General features: G+C 44.6%; 1 protein-coding gene across 1 annotated transcript in view; it reads left to right on the forward strand.

Annotated features, from left to right (window-relative positions):
* The window catches only part of SREK1IP1 (SREK1 interacting protein 1), a 99,785-nt gene extending 82,276 nt beyond the window's left edge, over nucleotides 1–17,509 (forward strand). Inside the window, exons 4-5 of the mRNA XM_088444063.1 lie at nucleotides 9,363–9,432; nucleotides 16,997–17,509. Coding sequence (XP_088300189.1) covers nucleotides 9,363–9,432; nucleotides 16,997–17,177 — 251 coding nt within the window. The 3' untranslated portion in view covers nucleotides 17,178–17,509. The remainder of the gene's footprint in view (nucleotides 1–9,362; nucleotides 9,433–16,996) is intronic.
* Nucleotides 17,510–21,283: the final 3,774 nt, after the last annotated feature.

Below are 21,283 nucleotides of genomic sequence, written 5' to 3' on the forward strand. Positions count from 1 at the left end.
CACTGGCTGATTGGTTGGGACTTTATCTCTCTCCAAGGCTTAGTACATCTACTCCCTCGTGTAGCTTTGAAAAATCCTTAGATCATCAAACTGGTCAGATGGAAATTGGTGAAGAGAATTAGGCATCAGACCTTTGAAGTGGAATACGACGAGAGACACAGGGATACTAAACAATACATTTTCTCAGAGGCACTAATACTCTACATTTATGATAATTACTGTGCTATATCCACAGGCAAAGAAACAGTGTTTGGTGTTATAATTTGTTGTGTTTGTGCCTACCATGTACTTAATGTAAAATGCTCTGCTTGTTTTGTTTCTAAGTATCCTCCTGCTTCCTAATACAGCAAAGCTAAAAACATCATTTTAATATGAAAGCCAGGAAAAACATGGCAATTACACAGCCGTGTTTCATGTTTACACGTGATAATGGCTTTTCATGTGCTGCGATGATTTCCCGTCTTGTTTCAGGACTACTGTTCTTACTGTACTTCCGTTTCATAGTAATTTTAGTTTTCAGTTTTAATGAACAAAATAGGTTTATAATATTTTTTTGTTTATAAACAGTTTGTTTGCCAATAATGAATAGATCGTAATTTTGCAGGCTTTGTTTCTAGCAATGACTTGATCTGCAGTTATAAATGTGTCATTTTGGATACTTATTTACATTTTTTTATATGAATGATAAAATACTGTGTTTACGTATATTAAAGAGTTCATCAATATTAACTTAAGGCAATACTGCAACCATTACATATTGGAGAACATAACCTTGAAGTACTTAGGGGTCTATGTACTAAGCCTTGGATAGAAATAAAGTGGATGGCGATAAAGTACCAACCAATCTGCTCCTAACTGTCACTTTACAGGCTGTGTTTGAATAATGACAGTTACGAGCTGATTGGGTGGTACTTTATCTCTCTCCAAGTCTTATTACATAGACCCCATAATGTCATATATCCCATGACAGCATTTCATTGGGCATGTATACATTGTAACAAAAAGACGAGTGCTATAGGTATGTAATAAATGACGTGGCAGGAAAACCATGTGAAACAGAGAAGAGTTAAAATGTTACTCTTGATTGCAACAAAAATGACCTTTTTTATGACATAATTGAGCCAGGGAGACCGGCAACTGGGTATAATGCTGGAAGCAGTGATACAGACTTGGTGAGTCTAACTGGCTCTATCCTTGCTCCATTCCTCTGTGGCTGCGTCTTGCTCCAGTGGGTCCTTCTCTCCCTGCCATCTGCTCTGGCACTAGTCTGGCAGCTTTCAACACGTTTTGTACAGCTGTGTACTTGGCCAAGGATGCTGGTATTGGCATTGGGTGGCTATTTTATTCTAAGGGGCAATTTTTTATTTCTGTAAATATTTGTTTTGTATAAAAATGGCATTTAGCTTGACATTAAATTTAAAGAAAGAAAAGAAAAATCATATGGTTTTCAAAGCAATAGTTGTAATGTATTTGTAATGTAACTACTAATAGTATGTGATGAGGTTAAATGGGTAAAATGAATGCAATAAAAAAAATATGTATTTTATCACTGCTATGCTGCTTATATTCCAGAAAAGCGTTACGCTCAATATCATATATAGCCCATGTGGATTGGAGGATCTCATACTGTAGATCCCCTCGGTTTTCTTAAAGCGGCGGTTATATCTCCCGCTCTCCAGTCTGGTGTTATTTTTTTAATTGCTACGAATTTCAGATCTTTGGGGTCCCTGTTACGGACTTTGGAGAAATGTTGAAAGGCGCTGTGGGTAGTTAACCCTTTCCTGATATTGTAGATGAGCTCAGCAATTCTAGATTTTATTTTTGTTTGTCCTATATACTGATGTCCTAATGCACATTCCAGGAGGTAAATGGTTCCCTTTGTGTTACGGGATAGGTGTATTTTTATTTTGTATTGTTTCATTGATTGGAGATGACATCAGTTGTTATTGTTTTCTTTGTTTTTGCAGCCTTTACAGTCCTAACAGTAATGGAATCGGTTTCTCCCATGTCTTTCCTCTTGTTTGTTTCTATTAGGATCAGTGCTCAAAATGGTAATTTTGAAGTGGGGGTGTAGAAATTTTAGTTGAAGCTGCTTCCCTCTCCCACTACCTGCAGGCTGCTTCCCTCTCCCACTACCTGCAGGCTGCTTCCCTCTCCCACTACCTGCAGGCTGCTTCCCTCTCCCACTACCTGCAGGCTGCTTCCCTCTCCCACTACCTGCAGGCTGCTTCCCTCTCCCACTACCTGCAGGCTGCTTCCCTCTCCCACTACCTGCAGGCTGCTTCCCTCTCCCACTACCTGCAGGCTGCTTCCCTCTCCCACTACCTGCAGGCTGCTTCCCTCTCCCACTACCTGCAGGCTGCTTCCCTCTCCCACTACCTGCAGGCTGCTTCCCTCTCCCACTACCTGCAGGCTGCTTCCCTCTCCCACTACCTGCAGGCTGCTTCCCTCTCCCACTACCTGCAGGCTGCTTCCCTCTCCCACTACCTGCAGGCTGCTTCCCTCTCCCACTACCTGCAGGCTGCTTCCCTCTCCCACTACCTGCAGGCTGCTTCCCTCTCCCACTACCTGCAGGCTGCTTCCCTCTCCCACTACCTGCAGGCTGCTTCCCTCTCCCACTACCTGCAGGCTGCTTCCCTCTCCCACTACCTGCAGGCTGCTTCCCTCTCCCACTACCTGCAGGCTGCTTCCCTCTCCCACTACCTGCAGGCTGCTTCCCTCTCCCACTACCTGCAGGCTGCTTCCCTCTCCCACTACCTGCAGGCTGCTTCCCTCTCCCACTACCTGCAGGCTGCTTCCCTCTCCCACTACCTGCAGGCTGCTTCCCTCTCCCACTACCTGCAGGCTGCTTCCCTCTCCCACTACCTGCAGGCTGCTTCCCTCTCCCACTACCTGCAGGCTGCTTCCCTCTCCCACTACCTGCAGGCTGCTTCCCTCTCCCACTACCTGCAGGCTGCTTCCCTCTCCCACTACCTGCAGGCTGCTTCCCTCTCCCACTACCTGCAGGCTGCTTCCCTCTCCCACTACCTGCAGGCTGCTTCCCTCTCCCACTACCTGCAGGCTGCTTCCCTCTCCCACTACCTGCAGGCTGCTTCCCTCTCCCACTACCTGCAGGCTGCTTCCCTCTCCCACTACCTGCAGGCTGCTTCCCTCTCCCACTACCTGCAGGCTGCTTCCCTCTCCCACTACCTGCAGGCTGCTTCCCTCTCCCACTACCTGCAGGCTGCTTCCCTCTCCCACTACCTGCAGGCTGCTTCCCTCTCCCACTACCTGCAGGCTGCTTCCCTCAACCACTACCTGCAGGCTGCTTCCCTCAACCACTACCTGCAGGCTGCTTCCCTCTCCCACTACCTGCAGGCTGCTTCCCTCAACCACTCCCTGCACCTCTCATTCAACATCCAGAGTTGGCGCTGGCAGAGTCCAGCTTCTCCTCCTCCTGCCCCCCCAGCTGTCAGCGGGGCTCCGCATGTGGCTCAGCATCCTCCCTCCAGGCTTTGGACTTGGCGCCGGCTGTGTAACAATCACAGCATTTACCAGCAGCCAATCAGATGCAGCCGCGTGGCTGCTCCTGATTGGCTGACGATCAACAAGCTGTGATTGGCTAGCAACTGGCACCAAATTTAAAGAGCCACTACTGGTGTTTCTTTTTTATTGGCTGCCGGTCCCTTAATGGTTCATGACCGGTGCAGGGTTTCTACTATGGCCGCATCTGTTCTGGCATCGGGACCCGTCTCCCGATGCTTGGTCAAGCCAGCACTGCTGAGAGATCACATCGCCAGCTGCTACTCTTTAGCTCCCAGCGCCGACTACTAAAGCGGGAGTTCAGACACAGGCTGAAGTGGCAGTATGGCATACCGCTATATGCCGGCTCACTTAGAGAGATATATATATATATATATATATATATATAATTATTAAAAAAAAATTTGTATTTATATTCTTGGTCTTTTACATTATTTGGATGGCCGGGTGCATGTGCTTCGTTTACATTGCAAAGAGGGCACCATGATGCAAGCAAGCCAGCAAAGGCCCTGGGAAACCTTGGGTCCTGGCATTCATGTGGATGTTACTTTGACACGTACCACCTACCTAAACATTGTTGCAGACCAAGTATACTCCTTCATGACAACGGTATTCCATGATGGCACTGGCCTCTTTCAGCAGGATAATGCGCCCTGCCACTCTGCAAACATTGTTCAGGAATGATTTGAGGAACATGACAAAAAGTTCAAGGTCAAGCGATACTTATTGACACAATATGAAATTATAATTTCTACCAATTGCTGAATATTGCATCTTAAGCTTGGTACACACAGTACGATCTGCACAACGAACGATATCGCTGAATGATTTCCCTTGAACTTTTCTGTAGTGCAGGATAAACGATTCTGGGTGTACACACTGACAGATATCAATGATAGATATCTTTCAGTGAAGTCATCCTGCCACATCTACTAACATGCAAAACATGATGAAATCGTCCAATTTTTTCCTGCATGTACGGACGACCATAGATATCGTTATCGTCCGTGCAGGAACGCGCATCGTTAGTCGTTCGCCGCATAAAAATTAACGATTTATCATTGAACAATATCATTATCGTTCATAAATATCGTACCGTGTGCACGCACCTTAAATCACATCTACACTTTAATTTGTGCTATTCAGACCACACCTACTTTAGTCCTTCAATACTTAAATAAAAACCTTTTAAACACGCTAAAGTTACACTACCAATGCTGTATATACTATGGAAACCCCACCATCACAGTGAAGATATAAATGTATCTTTTAATTGCCTAATATGTATCTTCAGTAATATCTCATACACACAGTACATGTAACATACCTCCCAACATTCTTGAAAGTGAAGTAGGGACCTTTGCCTGGAAAAAAGGGGTGTGCCCTTGCAACATGGGCATGGTCCCGCAGGAAATTTCTTGCCCTTGAGCCACGTCTCCCTGTTTCATCACACTGGGGGCATGCCCAGCTCTCCAGGAGTTCATGGGCATGCCCCCTGTCCATTTCTTCAATTAATTTACGCCATGCACACGGCACCTATTCACTGCTTGCTCTGCTAGGCAGAGCAGAGGGTGGGAGGGGGCCTCACAGCCCCCAGCACAGGATACTGCGGCCACAAAGTGGGATTTTCCCGACAAAAATAGGGCAGTTGGGAGGTATGCATATATTCCAAAGCCATTCAGCATAATTGTACAATACCAGTGAGCTTCCGGTGTACCAGTCAGCTCTGACTTCAGTGACTGTTTTTCATATAATAATTTATTTTACATTGTGTAAATAATTTTGATTTTAATAATTTTACAGTAGCTGTAGGCTTTCATAGCAGAGGCAGATAAAGAGTTCAGAAGGTGGGAGAGAAGCTATTGGGGATATTTACTAAGCTGTGCACTTTTATGTGCTGTACTTATTTCATTATCCACAGGAGCAATCTGGGGCACTCCGCTTTTATTCTATGGCTATGTGGGCATTCCGCTTTTATTCTGTGGCTATGGGGGCATTCCGCTTTTATTCTGTGGCTATGTGGGCATTCCGCTTTTATTCTGTGGCTATGGGGGCATTTCGCTTTTATTCTGTGGCTATGGGGGCATTCCGCTTTTATTCTGTGGCTATGTGGGCATTCCGCTTTTATTCTGTGGCTATGGGGGCATTCCGCTTTTATTCTATGGCTATGTGGGCACTCCGCTTTTACTCTGTGGCTATGGGGGCATTTCGCTTTTATTCTGTGGCTATGGGGGCATTCCGCTTTTATTCTGTGGCTATGGGGGCATTCCGCTTTTATTCTATGGCTATGTGGGCACTCCGCTTTTACTCTGTGGCTATGGGGGCATTTCGCTTTTATTCTGTGGCTATGGGGGCATTCCGCTTTTATGCTGTGGCTATGGGGGCATTTCGCTTTTATTCTGTGGCTATGGGGGCATTCCGCTTTTATGCTGTGGCTATGGGGGCATTCCGCTTTTATTCTGTGGCTATGTGGGCATTCCGCTTTTTATTCTGTGGCTATGGGGGCATTCCGCTTTTATTCTATGGCTATGTGGGCACTCCGCTTTTACTCTGTGGCTATGGGGGCATTTCGCTTTTATTCTGTGGCTATGGGGGCATTCCGCTTTTATGCTGTGGCTATGGGGGCATTCCGCTTTTATGCTGTGGCTATGGGGGCATTCCGCTTTTACTCTGTGGCTATGGGGGCATTTCGCTTTTACTCTGTGGCTATGGGGGCATTTCGCTTTTATTCTGTGGCTACAGGGGTAATCCGCTTTCATTCTGTGACTACGGGGGTACTACGCTCTCTTTCTGTAACTACGGGGGTTCTTGCTTACATTCTGTGACTACGTGGGCACATCGCTCTCTGTGACTACGGGGGTACTTGCTCACGTTCTGTGGCTACGAGGGGCACTCCACTTTCATCCTATGCTTCCCTTTGTAAATGTAATGGGCTAAACTTAAATATGTCGTCTTTCACAAATCCCACCAAGCATTAGACTGCCAGTGTCACGTACCATTCCCACAAAACTAGCCGTATTACAAACAAAAACATACCAGGATCATTATGCATAAAAAATGGGTTGTAACGGTCATGTTATGTGTCTGGGGGTTTCTTTTCACTTTAAAGTAGACCTGTCATGATATTTTTTTTCACCTCACTACATGTACTTATGTAATAAGTCATGAAGTGTCTCAAGAACTCTTTTTTCCCATGGGAGACAGCATTTTCTACAGCACTCTGCATTCTCCTGGGCAGTCCTCCTCCAGCCCAAACAGCAACGGAGTTGTAAGGTACAGTATAGAGCATCCTGGCTGGGGTGTGGTTCATTAGATTGACAGTAAAACGGTAGACAATGTCTAGATAGATACCAAATGGTAGACGGTCAATAGGTCGAAAGGGACAAAACGATTTCTAGGTCAACAGGTACAAAAGGTCGACACATGTTTTGTATTCTAACGCTAATCTTCACCTTAACTCACCCCTTAGTGCCTAACCCTAACTGTCCCTCCTAGTGCCTAACCCCAGCCCTAACCCTGGAAAAAAAGTGTTGAGCATTTTTTGTGACGACCATTCCAATGTCGACCTTTTGACCCTATCGACCCCTTTTGTCCATGTCAACCATCTGGTGTCAACCTATTGCTTGTCAACTTTTTTACTGTTGATCTTTCAACCAGAACCCCCTGGCCATTGCTGTAAGCAGTGAAAGACCCTCTGCCAACTGTTACTGTGTGCCTTTTAAAGAACAGACTGTGTAATACTTGTATCTCCAACTGTCTCTGCTATCTCTTCCTGGATGTCCCAGCGATTTCTCAAACTTAATATGTCTAAGACTGAGCTGATCGTCTTCCCACCCTCCCACATAACCTCATTTCCCACTATTTCCTTATCAATAGATGGCATAACCATCTCATCTAGTCCCAAAGTGCGTTGTTCTGGAGTCATCCTGGACTCTTCCCTCTCCTTCAAACCACATATTCAGAACCTCTTACAGTCCTGTTGTTTCCATTTCAAGAATATTTCCAAGATCAGACCCTTTCTCAACCAGGACGCCACCAAAACCCTCATACATTCACTAGTCATTTCCAGATTAGACTACTGTAACCTCCTCCTATCTAGCCTCCCCAAATCCCATCTCTCTTCTCTCCAGTCTGTGCTCAATGCTGCTGCTCGGCTCATCTTCCTCTCCAAACGCTCTACATCTGCCTCCACTGGCTCCCCTTCCCTTTCAGAACCCAATTCAATGTTCTCACACTCACTTACAAAGCCCTCACCCATTCCTTTCCCATTTACGTCTCTGATGTCATCTCCCTTCACTCTTCTGTCCGCCCTCTTCAGTCACTTCATACACGCCACCTTTCATGCCAATTGATTACTTCCTCCCACTCCTGCCTCCAAGATTTTGCCCGCACTGCTCCCCACCTTTGGAACTCCCTCCCTCTCCCCATCAGACTGTGCACCTCTCTACAATCATTCAAACAAGCTTTTAAGACCCACTACTTCATTAAAGCCTTCTAGCTGTCATCCTAACTTGCTGCTACATCTTCCTTCTTCCCCGCCTACCCCATTTGTGTCACTCCTGTTTGTCTGCCCCTCCAAATTAAAAATGTAAGCTCTTTTGAGCAGGGCCCTTTACCCTCTTGTGCTTCTCCCTACTGTATTTTCATTTATCTCTTACTCCCCACTAGGGCAACTAACACTTGGCTGCTTATGTGGGTGTAAAGGTCGCTACTATAGCAATGTTTATTATCCTTGTCCGTGTATTGTATTGTAAGTCACTGGTTACTTATTTGTTTATGTACTTTGTAAGGTGCTGCGGAACACTTGTGGGGCCATTTAAATAAATTATGATAATAATGATTAGCATTACTGCCTCACAGCACTGAGGTCGTGGGTTAAATTTCCACTATGGCTCTAACTGTGGCTTTTGTATATCTTCCCCGTGCTTGCATGGGTTTCCTCCAGGTGCTCTGGTTTCCTCCCACACTGAAAAACATATACAGGTAGGTTAATTGAGCATGTGGTAGGGAACGTAGATTGTAAGCTCCACTGGGGCAGGGACTAATTTGAATGGCTAAATATCTGTAAAGCGCTGCAGAATATGTGTGCGCTATATAAATAACTGTTAATAAATAGGTCCCAAGTAAATGTAAATTCCGGTACGCCGCAGAATTGAGCAAATGGAAGGCGCCTCTTAATGAAATATTGGTGTGTGATGGAGAAAGGTTACAAAAATACGTTTTATGCTGGGCATACACTACCAGATAAAATGTCTGTCAGACCGACAGACATTTTATCTGGCAGCCTGCCAGCCGCAGAAGTCGCCGGCATACACTGTGAGAGAAATCTCACAGTGTATAGCCCGACATCCGCGCTCCGCCCCCGGGGGCGGAGACATTTCCCTGTTCCTTCCGTAGGAAGGAACACAGGAAATGTCTGTCTGTCGGCTGCACTGGGCTTACACTGCCCGATGCGGCCGACAGTTTACCCGCTAAATATCGCATCGGACGGGCATGCTGGACAATCCAGCATGCCCGACCGAGCAATAGTTAACCCTCGGTCGCCCCCCCCACACGCTACAATTATCGCGGCGATCCGCCGATATCGGGCGGATCGTCCCGATAATTGTAGCGTGTATGGCCAGCATAAGTTACATTCAGTCTTGTTTGCTGTATGTTTTTGTTTTTCATGTTACCTGAAATTCAATTCAGCTCATACATTTTAAAGTGTGTTTACGTACAGCACTTGGAGATAATGTAGTGCTTAAATGCATCTGCTGTTTATCCATAGTGATTAAATGTAGTGGTGTTTTTTTTGTGTGCGTGTGTTGTTTTTTAACACATACTCTGCATTTTACCAGATGCGGCAGATGTAGGAAAGAAGAAACTGAAGAAAAAGAGAGAGAAAACAAAGAAGAAGTTGAGGAAAAGGTAATTTTTTTAAATAGTTTCAGAATACTGGTGAAATCCTTATTACAGATGTGTCCTCGTACACCTAGCCTGGAGTGAGCTGCATCGGGCAAGCAGTTTAGCGTATTATTCGCGTCCACTTCATGAGACTGCACTGATATGTGACACTTGTATATGTGTGCGCATCTGAGTCTTAATCTTTCGTTCAGTGCAAGCCAAGTCGCCCGGGACCTTTCACGCCGAGAAGGGTTGGTTGGCACCTCTGCAGCACTAGTGTATTAGGACTAGGGATGTGCAGGCTCGGATAGGTTCGAGTTTGCACGTGGAGTTCGGATTTTTCCCTCCAAAAAAACGGAACTCAGAACGAGGCAAAACGTCATCTTACATGGACGAACATCATCATTCCTGGACAAAAGACCAGGAATGATGATGTTCGTCCATGTAAGATGACGTTTTGCCTCGTTCTGAGTTCCGTTTTTTTGGAGGGAAAAATCCGAACTCCACGTGCAAACTCGAACCTATCCGAGCCTGCACATCCCTAATTAGGACACATCTGTATTGACAGCATTACCCTTTTTAGAGATTTTGCTCGCTACACAGCGCATTAAAAATTCAAATGAAATTGGCATTTTTGTAATAGAACAATGTACTATATAAGGAGTTGGCTGTAAACCTTTTTTGAATATTCATGATGGAAACTGGAAACGTTGAAGAAAATTCATTCATGCGATGTCCCCTCTTTAGAACTTGCGTTTCACTTGTCCTTGCGTACCCCTGTTTAGAAGTGGGTGGATATAGCAACATATAGTCAATTGCATAGGTAGAATACTTACAGCAGCACAGAGTATGTCAGAAATTAGACCATTTCAAGATGTAAGAAAGGGAATGAAGACCAGTAGGTTTTCAAATTGAAGGCAGTGCGGGATCCTCAAACAGAACAAAGTAGCTGTGTGAAGCTCTCATTAAACCTTGGGGCCAATTCAATACACACTGGGGTCATTCCTACTGGAAAGGCTTCTGGCCGCTTTACGGGATATGTGTCAAAAGCTGATTTTTGCTCGCATCCTATGGATATGCCAGCAGGGAATCAGCCTACAGTAATTGTGCTTATAAGCACTGTGAAGACCCGGAGTGTTAGAGCCTAAACTCACAGGGTGTACCCTGAGACTTCTGGGTCATATCATGTAAACAGGAGAAGATAAAGATACAACAATATCTTTTTTAGAGGGAGCAGGGTTGGGTCCTAGGGGCTGATTCAGTATGCAAACATGCTGAACGCAGATTCCCGATCATTGAGAATCTACGTGTGCGCAGGACCCTTTCTATGCATGTGCAAAACGGGTCCAGTGTGATGACATGCAGCCCCAGCTATAAGGGAGGGGAAGGTGTTGCCCGTGTTTTCCGAAAGTGGCAAGGCCAGGATCTGCATCTACGACTCATTTCCCTGGCCTCACAAGCCGGCCAGCCTGCGTAAGCAGAGGTTTGCTCAGCTGGCCGGCGCCGTCCACCATCGAGACCTTAGGATTGCGGATGCAGCAGAGGGTGTTAGACACCCCTTGCTGTATTTGCATATTAGCAAGGGCGGAATTGCTTGTGTGCACCTTTTGCAATTCCGTCCACTATTGAATCACCAGTCCGGGACCAGCTATGGGACCTTGGCCTAGATAACCCATCGACATTGGTGTGCTCACAGCTCTTTTTGTGAGAGAGAGAGAAATTATAACTTTGCAAGGCTAGTCTCCATTGCAATAATCTCACATTGTCCCCAGCTCTCTTTTTTTTGTAACCAATGTAGAGGGTTATGGTCAGTCACCACAGTAAATTCCCAGCCATATAGGTATGGTTGTAACTTTTTCAAGCCCCTCACAATGGCCAGTTATTCTTTTTCAATAGTGGTATAAACCACTTCCCTATCTACTAGTTTATGGGACAAGCATTCCACAGGGTGGTCATGGCCATCTTTCCCCACTTGGTTTAACACTGTTCCCAAACCACAACCAGATGCGTCAGTTTGAGCAATATACTTCTTGGAGAAGTGAGGAGCAGGTAGTACTGGGGCACTGAAAGGGCATCTTGCATGGCCACAAACCCACTCTCACACTCGGGAGACCATGCGACCTACCTAGCATATTTTACTTTTGGTCAGGTCGGGTCAAAGATTTGGCCAGAGTACAATATTGTGGAACGAACCTCCTATAATATCCAACTCTTCCTAAAAATACTCTCTTGTTTCTGAGAGGAAGTGTAGAATAGCTTCCACTTTACCTGGCTCTGGACGAATCCGACCCTTCCCAATTGGTGACCCAGATATTGCAGGTCAGCCATTCCTACTTGGCATTTATCAGGATGAATGGTCAATCCAGCCCGCTGAGTCCCCCTGATGATCTTTGCTACATGTTCAAGATGCTCTTCCCAGCTAGAACGAATATATAATCATCTAGATATGCTTGTGCAAAATCCTGAAACCCTTCTAACATTACATCTACAGTTCTTTGAAAAATGGCCATAATTTGAAAAATTTTATATAATCCATAAAACCTTCCTTTCCAGCTTTCACGTACTAGATCCAGTGGTCCTGTCACCCTGTGGCCACACAACAATTGAAAGTGGGAAAATCCGGTAGACTCTTGGGGTGTTTCCCTATATGCAAACAGCAGCTGCTACAGCACATTTTCGCAGTCCCTCCCCTAACATTGCAAATAATCTGCAAACCGAGTTTGCGGGTTCCGTTAAACCTTCACACAGGCCGTTAGTCTGTGAATGATAGGGGGTAGTCCTTAAAGGACTTATTCCCCATTATTCCCATAATGTCTGTATCAATTCCCCCTAAAACTGGGCACCCTGCTTTGTTACAACCTCTTGGGTATAGCCCATCCCACTAAAGATGTCAGTCAGGGCCTGAGCTACTTGCTCTAATATCTATAGATGAGAATGCTACAGCCTCAGGATTTCAAATTGCAGAGTTTACAAGGGTCAGAATACAGTAAATATTTTTCCTGTATGACTGGGAATCTTAAGAGACCCGACTATGGGGGGAATTCAATTAGCCACAGTATTTTACCACCAGCTAATTGATTCCCCAGGCTAACTCAATTAGCCCCAAGGTACTCTGAGCTTATCGGGGGCATGGCCACGCCCATAGAAAAAAGAGAAAAGACTGGCAATGCTGGGGAGAGGGGCTTTATGAGCCCCTCAGCCAGGGGCAGATCCAGGGCTCAGCGGCAGCAGTCGCCCTCGTCCCACTGCAGCCCAGCACACAGCAGCATGTGCCGGGCTGCTGACAGGAATCCGGCACCATCAGGGATTTTATTTCACCTGCCCAAAGGCAGGTGAAACAAAACCACGATAACTTGTGTTTTTTGTCATGCTTGCAAATGCGAAAACACAACGATCTGGGAACTTATCAAGCATGCACTGTGTTTTCGCTCAAAACGGGAATTTTTTGTGCTGTAAAAATTGGGGTTAATTGAATTCCCCGGAAAAAGAAAATAGCACTAAAGTCCTGTTTTTACCGCACGAAAAATTATCGTGGGCAATTGAATTCCCTCTTTAGTCTATGACTACCTGCTGAAAGAGTGACTCGATGATAGTTAAATAATGTAGAGGGGCTCCTCCCAATCTCTGACAAGTATCACAAGAGGCTCAATAATGTTTCACATCAAGTGATACTTTGGGCCAGGTGAGGTTTGCAAAACTTAAATGAGCATTTTATTGACCCCACAATGTCCTGCTACCAGATTATCAAGGTCAACAGCTGCTGTAGATACCTCTGGAGAACGACCAATTGCTTTAGGATAGTATCGTGGTCCTGATCATCTGTATGAGGGGAAATTCTATACAAAAGCCCATTCACCCACCCTACTTTATACCTCTTCAAATCCGATAACCCACTATCTGCTGCACTACGAAGTTTGGCTAAGGTTGGATCAGTTTCCTGCACCTCTCTGAATTCATTCCTATCCACCTCCCCCATGTCAACTGCAATGGGAGTACTCACCATCCATGGATTGGGTTCAGAAGCAGTAAGGGGGTTGCATCTGAGTGAGAACATGCAACATGTAAGAAAAAGCAGAGACTATCTCCGTTGAAGTGGTCATTCTTCAGGCTTGGCTCCTGGTCACCACTCTGATAAAATTTGTGACCAACCCCTCTCCTAGATCATTTCCCAGAATTACTTTTGCAATCAGGCCAGTCAGAACAACAACATTCTTAGGGCTGTGGTCTCCCACCGAGCCCGCCCCCCCCCCTTCCCCAGTACAGATGCACATGTGTTACTGAGAGATTCCACACTTAATTCTGTGCAGTGGCAATTCAGACAAATTGATCCTGCAGGAAGGGAGGCTTCAGATTTTCTCAAACCCTTGACCTTCTGGTCCATCCATCTCTGTAAATTACCTTTCATTTTTTTTGGGAGTTCTTCCTCCCTTTCCCACTGTCAGGTTCATCACATACACCCCATCCATCACCTCTGGCTCATCAGGATGGAGATATTCTCCTTCAACCTCCTCTGCTGGTTTGTAGACCACGGTCACTGGGGCAGGCCGAGAGCTCCAAGATCCTCGATACTGGGGGCCAATCCTTTTGCATGTGCCCTGGCTGATTACAGCAGTAATATCTCTGGGGATATTCCTGTTGCATCCCTCCCTTAGCTTGGGGCAGATAATGCTGGTTTTCTGGGTTTCTCCATTCCATTCTCGGAGAGACTGGTTGCTTTCCATCTGACCCGGTTAGTCATATACTCATCTGCCAATCAGCCTGCTGTTTCTGGGTTAGGAGGTTTGCAATCAGCCACCCACTCTCAAACCTTTGGTGCCATTTTATTTAATAATTGTTCCAGCACCACGTAATTCAGGATTTGCTCAGGGGAATACACGTGTAGTCCATCCCACCACTACTGGCAAACTCTCTTAAGTTGTCTTGCAAATTCAATGTAGGAGCTATCCCCCACAATTCTGATTCCAGTATTTGGTCTGATTAGGATTTGGGGGTGACTTGGAATCTGCCAGCAGGGTTCCCTTATCAGTTCGTAATTCCCCACATCCTCATTTGCGAGAGATTTATAAGCTTGCTGAGCTTTGCCAGTTAAGCTAGTCGCCACATAACAAGTCCATTTCTCCTCATCAATCTGGTGCACCGTCATTCTCAAGAGCCTGCAGATGAGTATCACTGTCCGTCTCTCCTTTATTAAATCTGGGTACCTCCTCGTATCTCCTCCCTTCTTCTTGCGCTGTCTGTCTTGCTGGAACCTTCAAATAGATATATACCCCCAGCACAGTTTGTAGCATTCCCACCCTCTCCCTGGAGGAAGCTCTGTCCCCTAGGGCTGTCCTACACCACAGCAATATTTCAGGAGTTGCCTCTGGCCTCGGCATGCTTCTTGTTCTGGTGACCACTTACGGAGTTTGCTCTTCCTTCTCTTCACTTCGCTTACCCAGAGAAGATTGCTCTATGTCAAATTCCAGCAGGCGAATGATCATAACTCATCCTTTTGTTTCATTCCATTACAGGGTAATTTCTTAGTCTTGCAGAACTTAATCAACTGCTGTTTCTTTCCTGTAATATTTTTCCACTTCCCTCAGATGGTCTCTTGTAGCTTTACTCCCCATTCTTCCGGGATATTTCTCGGGTTATCTGACTGGTGTTTTTGACTACTTTTGGTTGAACATGCTCCTGTACAGCTTTGGTGTAATCATATTCAGCCCCCTGCGCTCTTACCATTGGACAGGACTGCGTGACCCCACTACTTGCCACCAATTGTGAAGACCCGGAGTGTTAGAGCTCAAACTAATAAAGTGTACCCTGAAAATTCTGGGTCAGGTCACGCAGACAGGAGACTGATGAAGATACAACATTATCTTTATTGATCAGCAAGAGGATAAACACATTTGAAAAGTATTACAAGACCAACAGGTCCCAATAAACATTGGTTTACTGTTAGACACGCCAGAACTTTCCCACACTGTCTGTGATTAATGCCCAGCCGGTTTGAATGCGATATGATTGTATAGGACCACGGAAGTCTGAGGGAGTTTCTGTTTAGCAAAACCAACAGGTCTGCAAGTCCACGATTTTGGAATAAGCAGGCAGAGCAAGCAAGTCTTCAATTACGAGAAAAGCTTGTAATCCAGTAATCACGATACTCCCAGGCATCACATCACACTGGCAGAAGCTGTGACTCAGCTTTAAAAATCAAAGCACACACTCCCTTGCATCCTCTATAGTCATGGGAATTAGAATCCCTTTTAAAAAGTCCATCCTGCAAAGGGTGGTCTTAGGAAAAGGTCTCCCCTTATTGGTGGAGTTCAATTAGATGCTATACAAGACACAATGTCTGACTCAGTCCTAGGGGAGAACAATGGGATCTTAATGTAATTAATGCCTTTGTTATTGTGGGTGATAGCCAATCACTCCCTATTTTAGACCCTTCTAGTCATTTGTGACATCAGATGGGCTTCCGCTGCACACAGTTTCCTGTCCTTAATGTCTTTACAGGAAGTAACTGGCCCAGAATAAACATCACACCTAGCTTTGTTTAAGAACAATAGCTGACTGCTTAATCCTATACTCCAAGTGTAACAATCTTGGCTATGTCCATCCTCTGGAGGCCCAATGCTCATCTTAAAAACACAGGCATGACTTCTGCGCCCCTTTAGACACTTTCTAATACCACTTTTATAGCTGAACAAATTGGTGGTTTGTTGAATGAGTTGCACTCTCTATACGCTACAGTCACTGGTCGGGACACCCCACCCCCCATTTTTATATAAAATCTCAGGAGTATGGCAGGGGAGGGTCTGCCTACCATGACTGCACACCCTGATTTTGCTATATCATTAGTTAAACTTCTCACCTAGGGGGGGAAAGTATGTTTGAGGCATTTATTGTGCTGCTATAGCTCTTCCTGCTTCTCCTCTTATCGAGGGGAAGCAGGAAGCAGTTTCACCAAGATGTATTTAACATCTCTGCCTCTGAAGTGGGGGGGAGAGAAAACTCCACCCTCCCCTCCGGTAGATTGTTGTAAGTCTGCCCAGTGTCTGAGCCTTCTGGCCTGTCTCAATACACAAGATCTCATGCACAGATGGATCGCCATGGACGCTGACGTTGGAAAGCACTCATACTAGCAGGTAAGCCTGCCAATATGTAGAAAAACAAAAGTGTGCTGATCATTTTTTAATAACATCTGCATGATTTCCGTTTCTATACAATAGTATCGCAATGGCTAAATTGTTAGTTTGTAGCATATACCGTAGAGAAAAGTGATTACGTGCTTTCATATATGTGGTTGTTCGGTGTCAAATAGTGCTGGTTATAACTGATTGCCACTTATCACCTCTATGTGAATCTCCCCTTAATGTAGTAAATAACAGGGTGTTTGCTTTGAATCCATCAGGTAAACAATTTTAGAAATGGGACAGAGGTGCCAGGTTAGCTAGTTGGGAAAGGTTTACAGTGCACTTATCATTCACACTCCATGATAGATGGCAATTTGTGAAATGAACAAATGTTCTTCCTATAAGTGATGTAATATGCAATAAGTAGTTTTACAATTGAACAGTTTTACTTTGCATGGCACACTCAATTGCAGATCCCATTCATCAAGTGAGTCGGAAGACGGCCCAAAACCAAAGAAAAAGAAAAGTGTCAAAAAGGTAAAAAGCAAGTCCAAGAAGACCAAACTACACAAGAAAAGCAAGAAAAAAAGGAAGCAGGAGCATCATTCTTCCTCCTCTTCATCCAGCAGTTCAGAAACATCCAGCAGTGACTGAAGGGCTCAGTTTTATACTAAGAACCATGTACATAGAAGTCTGTGGGTTCCATCATTATGCAAAACAATCGCAACAGCTATAGAAAGGTGATGAAAATAACTGTAGCTGTGTAAAAGGGACGTGCTTTTTATGAAAGATTATTTAAAAAAATTAAAAAAAAACACTGAGGTTTAAATTTATTATGGTTGGAGTAAAAAAAATATATTTTTAGGAACTCTTGATTGACCAATACATTGACACAGTTAAAATCATAATGAATACATAATTCATGCTTTTGTTTTATTGTACTACAAAAAAACAATAAAGAATGGGTAATTTTGTGTTCATTTTCATTGCTTTAATATTTTATTGATGAGTTTTTCCTTTTTTGGTCATTTTTGTTTTCATTTTATTGTTTTATCCATGGAAGCGGAACAAACACATTTCCCCAGTACATATAAAATCATATATCCATAAGTGAACCTTGAGCATTTATGAACACTGCTATTCAAGCTTTTACAACCATTCAGAGTGCTCCAATTTAATAGTCCTCTTGAGATGCTTTTATTATAGTGAGGCTGAAGAGGCATATTTCTGTTGGCTACATGTTGAGCAGTTTGTTATGTAAATCAATGGTGATCCATTTTTTTTAATTTATTTTTTAAAGGACCCGTTGCCACAAAGATTGCACTGCCTCCTGATTTTCCATATTTAAGCTGTAAATGGCACAATTTCACTCAGTTTTGCAAACCATAAATTACACAGAGATATTTGGAAGCATGGTCAGGGGGTATGCAATCGGGAAGCCGGCTGACGTTATACCGACAGCCGGCTTCCCGACTGTCATCCCGGTGAAGGTTAAATGACCGGCGTCTAGATGTAGACGCCGGTCTAGATGTAGACGGCGGTCATTTTACCGGCGCCTGGCATCCCGATCGAAGTGATGCCAGGCGCCGCTGCGGACAGTCGCAGGGGGGTGGAGGGTTAGATTTAGGGTTCCCGGGGGGGACTTAGGGTTAGGCTAGGGGGAGGGAGGGTTAGGGTTAGGCACCCCCGGGGGAATTAGGTTTAGGCGGCGAGGAAAGGGGGGTTAGGTTTAGGCACTTAGAGGGGGGATTAGGGTTAGGCACTGGGGGAGAAGGTTAGGGTTAGGCACCCTAAAGGAGGGTTAGGGGGGTTAGAATTATGTTAGTGTATACTTACCTTAGACGATCGGGACTTCCTCCTCTGCCGGCCTCCTGGTGTCGGGATTCCAAACGCCGGCCAGGGGACCGGCTGTAATTCATACCGATTCTGGTCAGGGGATACTACTGTACATGAGGTTCAATAAATAAACGTTATTATTTATTAGTAAGTTAGGTCCCAGGTTGGGCTCCATGAGTTTTGTGAGCAAAAGAGTTTTTCTTGCAGCCAATTTGGTTTCACCATTGTGACAGCCATTGCAGTGCTGCATCACTCATAATTCGAGAAATACAAAGATGAAAGTCCTTACTGGCGCTATATGGGATCTAGTACAGGAATGTGTAGAGCATAAAAAAACATATAAGCAGATGAAATATCTCTACTAGTGAAGTGTCTACTTATGACAATGTGGAAAAGTGATCTATGTTATGTGTTCATTTATGCATGAATCAATATCACATTGCAGTCAATATTGAACAAACAAGGCCTTGAAAAAGGGACAACCCAGTCCCGAAACGCTTTGGATAGCGTGTGGGCGTTAATGCACGTATTGCCCATTCAGGTGTTAGATTGATATAATTTAATAAGTGTATTGTTGCACATTTTCCAAAGACACCTGGTGTATAGGCAGTCCCACATACAGTGATAGAAAGAGGTCTCATTAGTCTAACATTTAGAGCAGGCACTAGAACCCGACAAGCCAAAGGTATAACGTTGTTGTGGGGATACATAGCCATGATGGAAAATACTGTCAAACATTTCTCTATACATTATCAAGTATACGTTGTCGAGTGAGTGGGACAATGCTCATCTCTGCAGTGATATGTGGAAGGATTTCCAGCCAGTGGGACAGCCCAGATCACTTTTTTGAACTCAAAGGATGAACACAATAGTTTGTAGTGGATTGAAATAGTATTTTGACCATTGATAGCTCTAGCTAGTATTGGCCTCAGTTCATTAGACCCATCTAAAGGTGATGAAATGTTTGAGGATTCTTATTTACGTAGTGTTGTGTTTGATATGTGAGGTCATTCAAAAGTTTAAAAAATGTGAGTTCTTCATAGTTTTGTTTTATCAACAATTTAACGGTAACAATGCTATTTGCTTGCCATAGGTGCGCTGAATATGATAGCTGTCCAGTAGCGCATGCAGTGGAGGGTTTCTAAGTACCCAGAAACCCCCCGTGACAGATGAGAGAGCAGACAAGGCACCATGATTATTAAGCCTCGCCCCTCGCGTCAATATGCCGAGATTTGCAGATCAGTGCTGAGGAGTCGGAGTTAATATGACACAAATCCATTATATTTGTGTAATCTTTGCCCTGCCTATCGCAGCATTTTGTTACTAGAGGGAGCGGCCTAATTAAATGGTGCCTGGTCCCGTCCCCATCTGCTACCTGCAGCTGCTTGAATGTGAGAGCGTGAGTGTTGTGTGTATGTATGTACAGTCAGGTGCATAAATATTTTTTAAGGCTAAAAAGTGGAATGTTATGCAATGGCCAAGTCAATCCCCTGACCTGAATCCGATTGAGCATGCATTTCACTTGATGAAGACAAAACTGAAGGGAAAATGCCCCAAGAACAAGCAGGAACTGTAGACATTTGCAGTAGAGGCCTGGCAGAGCATCACCAGGGATGAAACCCAGCGTCTGGTGGTGTCTATGCGTTCCAGACTTCAGGCTGTAATTGCCTGCAAAGGATTTACAACAAAGTATTAAAAAGTGAAAGTTAGATTTAGGATTGTTTAGTATGTCCCATTACTTTTGGCCCCTTAAAAAGTGGGAGGCACATATAGAAACCGTTGTAATTCCTACACCGTTCAGCTGATTTGGATGTAATTACCCTCAAATTAAATCTGAAAGTCTGCAATTAAAGCACATCTTGTTTGTTTCATTTCAAAGCCATTGTGGTGGTGAATAGAGGCCAAAATATGAAAATTCTGTCAATGTCCCAATATTTATGCACCCAACTGTATATGTGGGCATAGATGGGGAAGATATGGTTCCTAATGTAATTTTAAAACACAGAGATGTCAATTACCCTCAGGTGCCCAGTAAATAGGGAGGTGAGAGCTTTTGAATATATTCCAATAAAATGTAAATTACTCCTTTATCGTGTGTGTAGGGGAATAATGAAATATGTAGACTGTGTTAAGGAAGTTGGGAAGCTTTAAGCATGGTTAATACCAGTCCACTTATCTTCTTCCTGCATCCATTTGTCTTAGGTCTGCATATGTATTCCTTTCGGGTACCTGCAGCCTAGCTTCAAGAAATGTCTGTCTATACACCTGACACATACAGGCAGGAGTCTGCGAAACCATACTGAAGAGAACAAATAGGAGCAGACATTAAATCTTTTTTTAGGTACAAATACTATTTATAATGTAGCTAAAAATCTCTCTAAAATCATTCAACAATATAACAAGCATATGCACTCACATGATGCAAATTAGGAGCTTCTAGCACCAGGTGGAAGAAAAAATTGTATATCTAGTCAGTCACTTATCTCTATACAGCAATGTTTGAGAGCATTTTAGAGGTTCAATTATGTGAACTATAGTGCATACAATTTCTCAAGTGCCACCTACAGGGAATGCAGTGAGGACATCGGGGGGTGCTATCCCACCCGACGATATGCTGACACTTGCATCCCGACATGGGACTAAAGATTGGCGTCAAAATCCCAACGCCTATCATTAGCCCCACTATGAAATCCCGACACCCAGCATACCGAACGAAGGGGGGGGGGAGGTTAGGTTTAGGGACCCCCGGGGGTACTTAGGGTTATGCAACCCCCCAGGAGGGTTGGGGTAGGGGAAGGGGGGGTTAGGCTTAGGCACCACTAGGGGTGGGTTATGTTTAGGCACTAATGGGGAATGGGGGGAGGATAGGGTTAGGCACCCCTAAGGTAGGGGAAGGTTAGGGTACTTGCCTTCAGCTGTCTGGG

This window comes from Taudactylus pleione, unplaced genomic scaffold (genome assembly GCF_031769625.1).
Source record: "Taudactylus pleione unplaced genomic scaffold, aTauple2 ptg000345l, whole genome shotgun sequence".
In the NCBI taxonomy this organism is placed as follows: domain Eukaryota; kingdom Metazoa; phylum Chordata; class Amphibia; order Anura; family Myobatrachidae; genus Taudactylus; species Taudactylus pleione.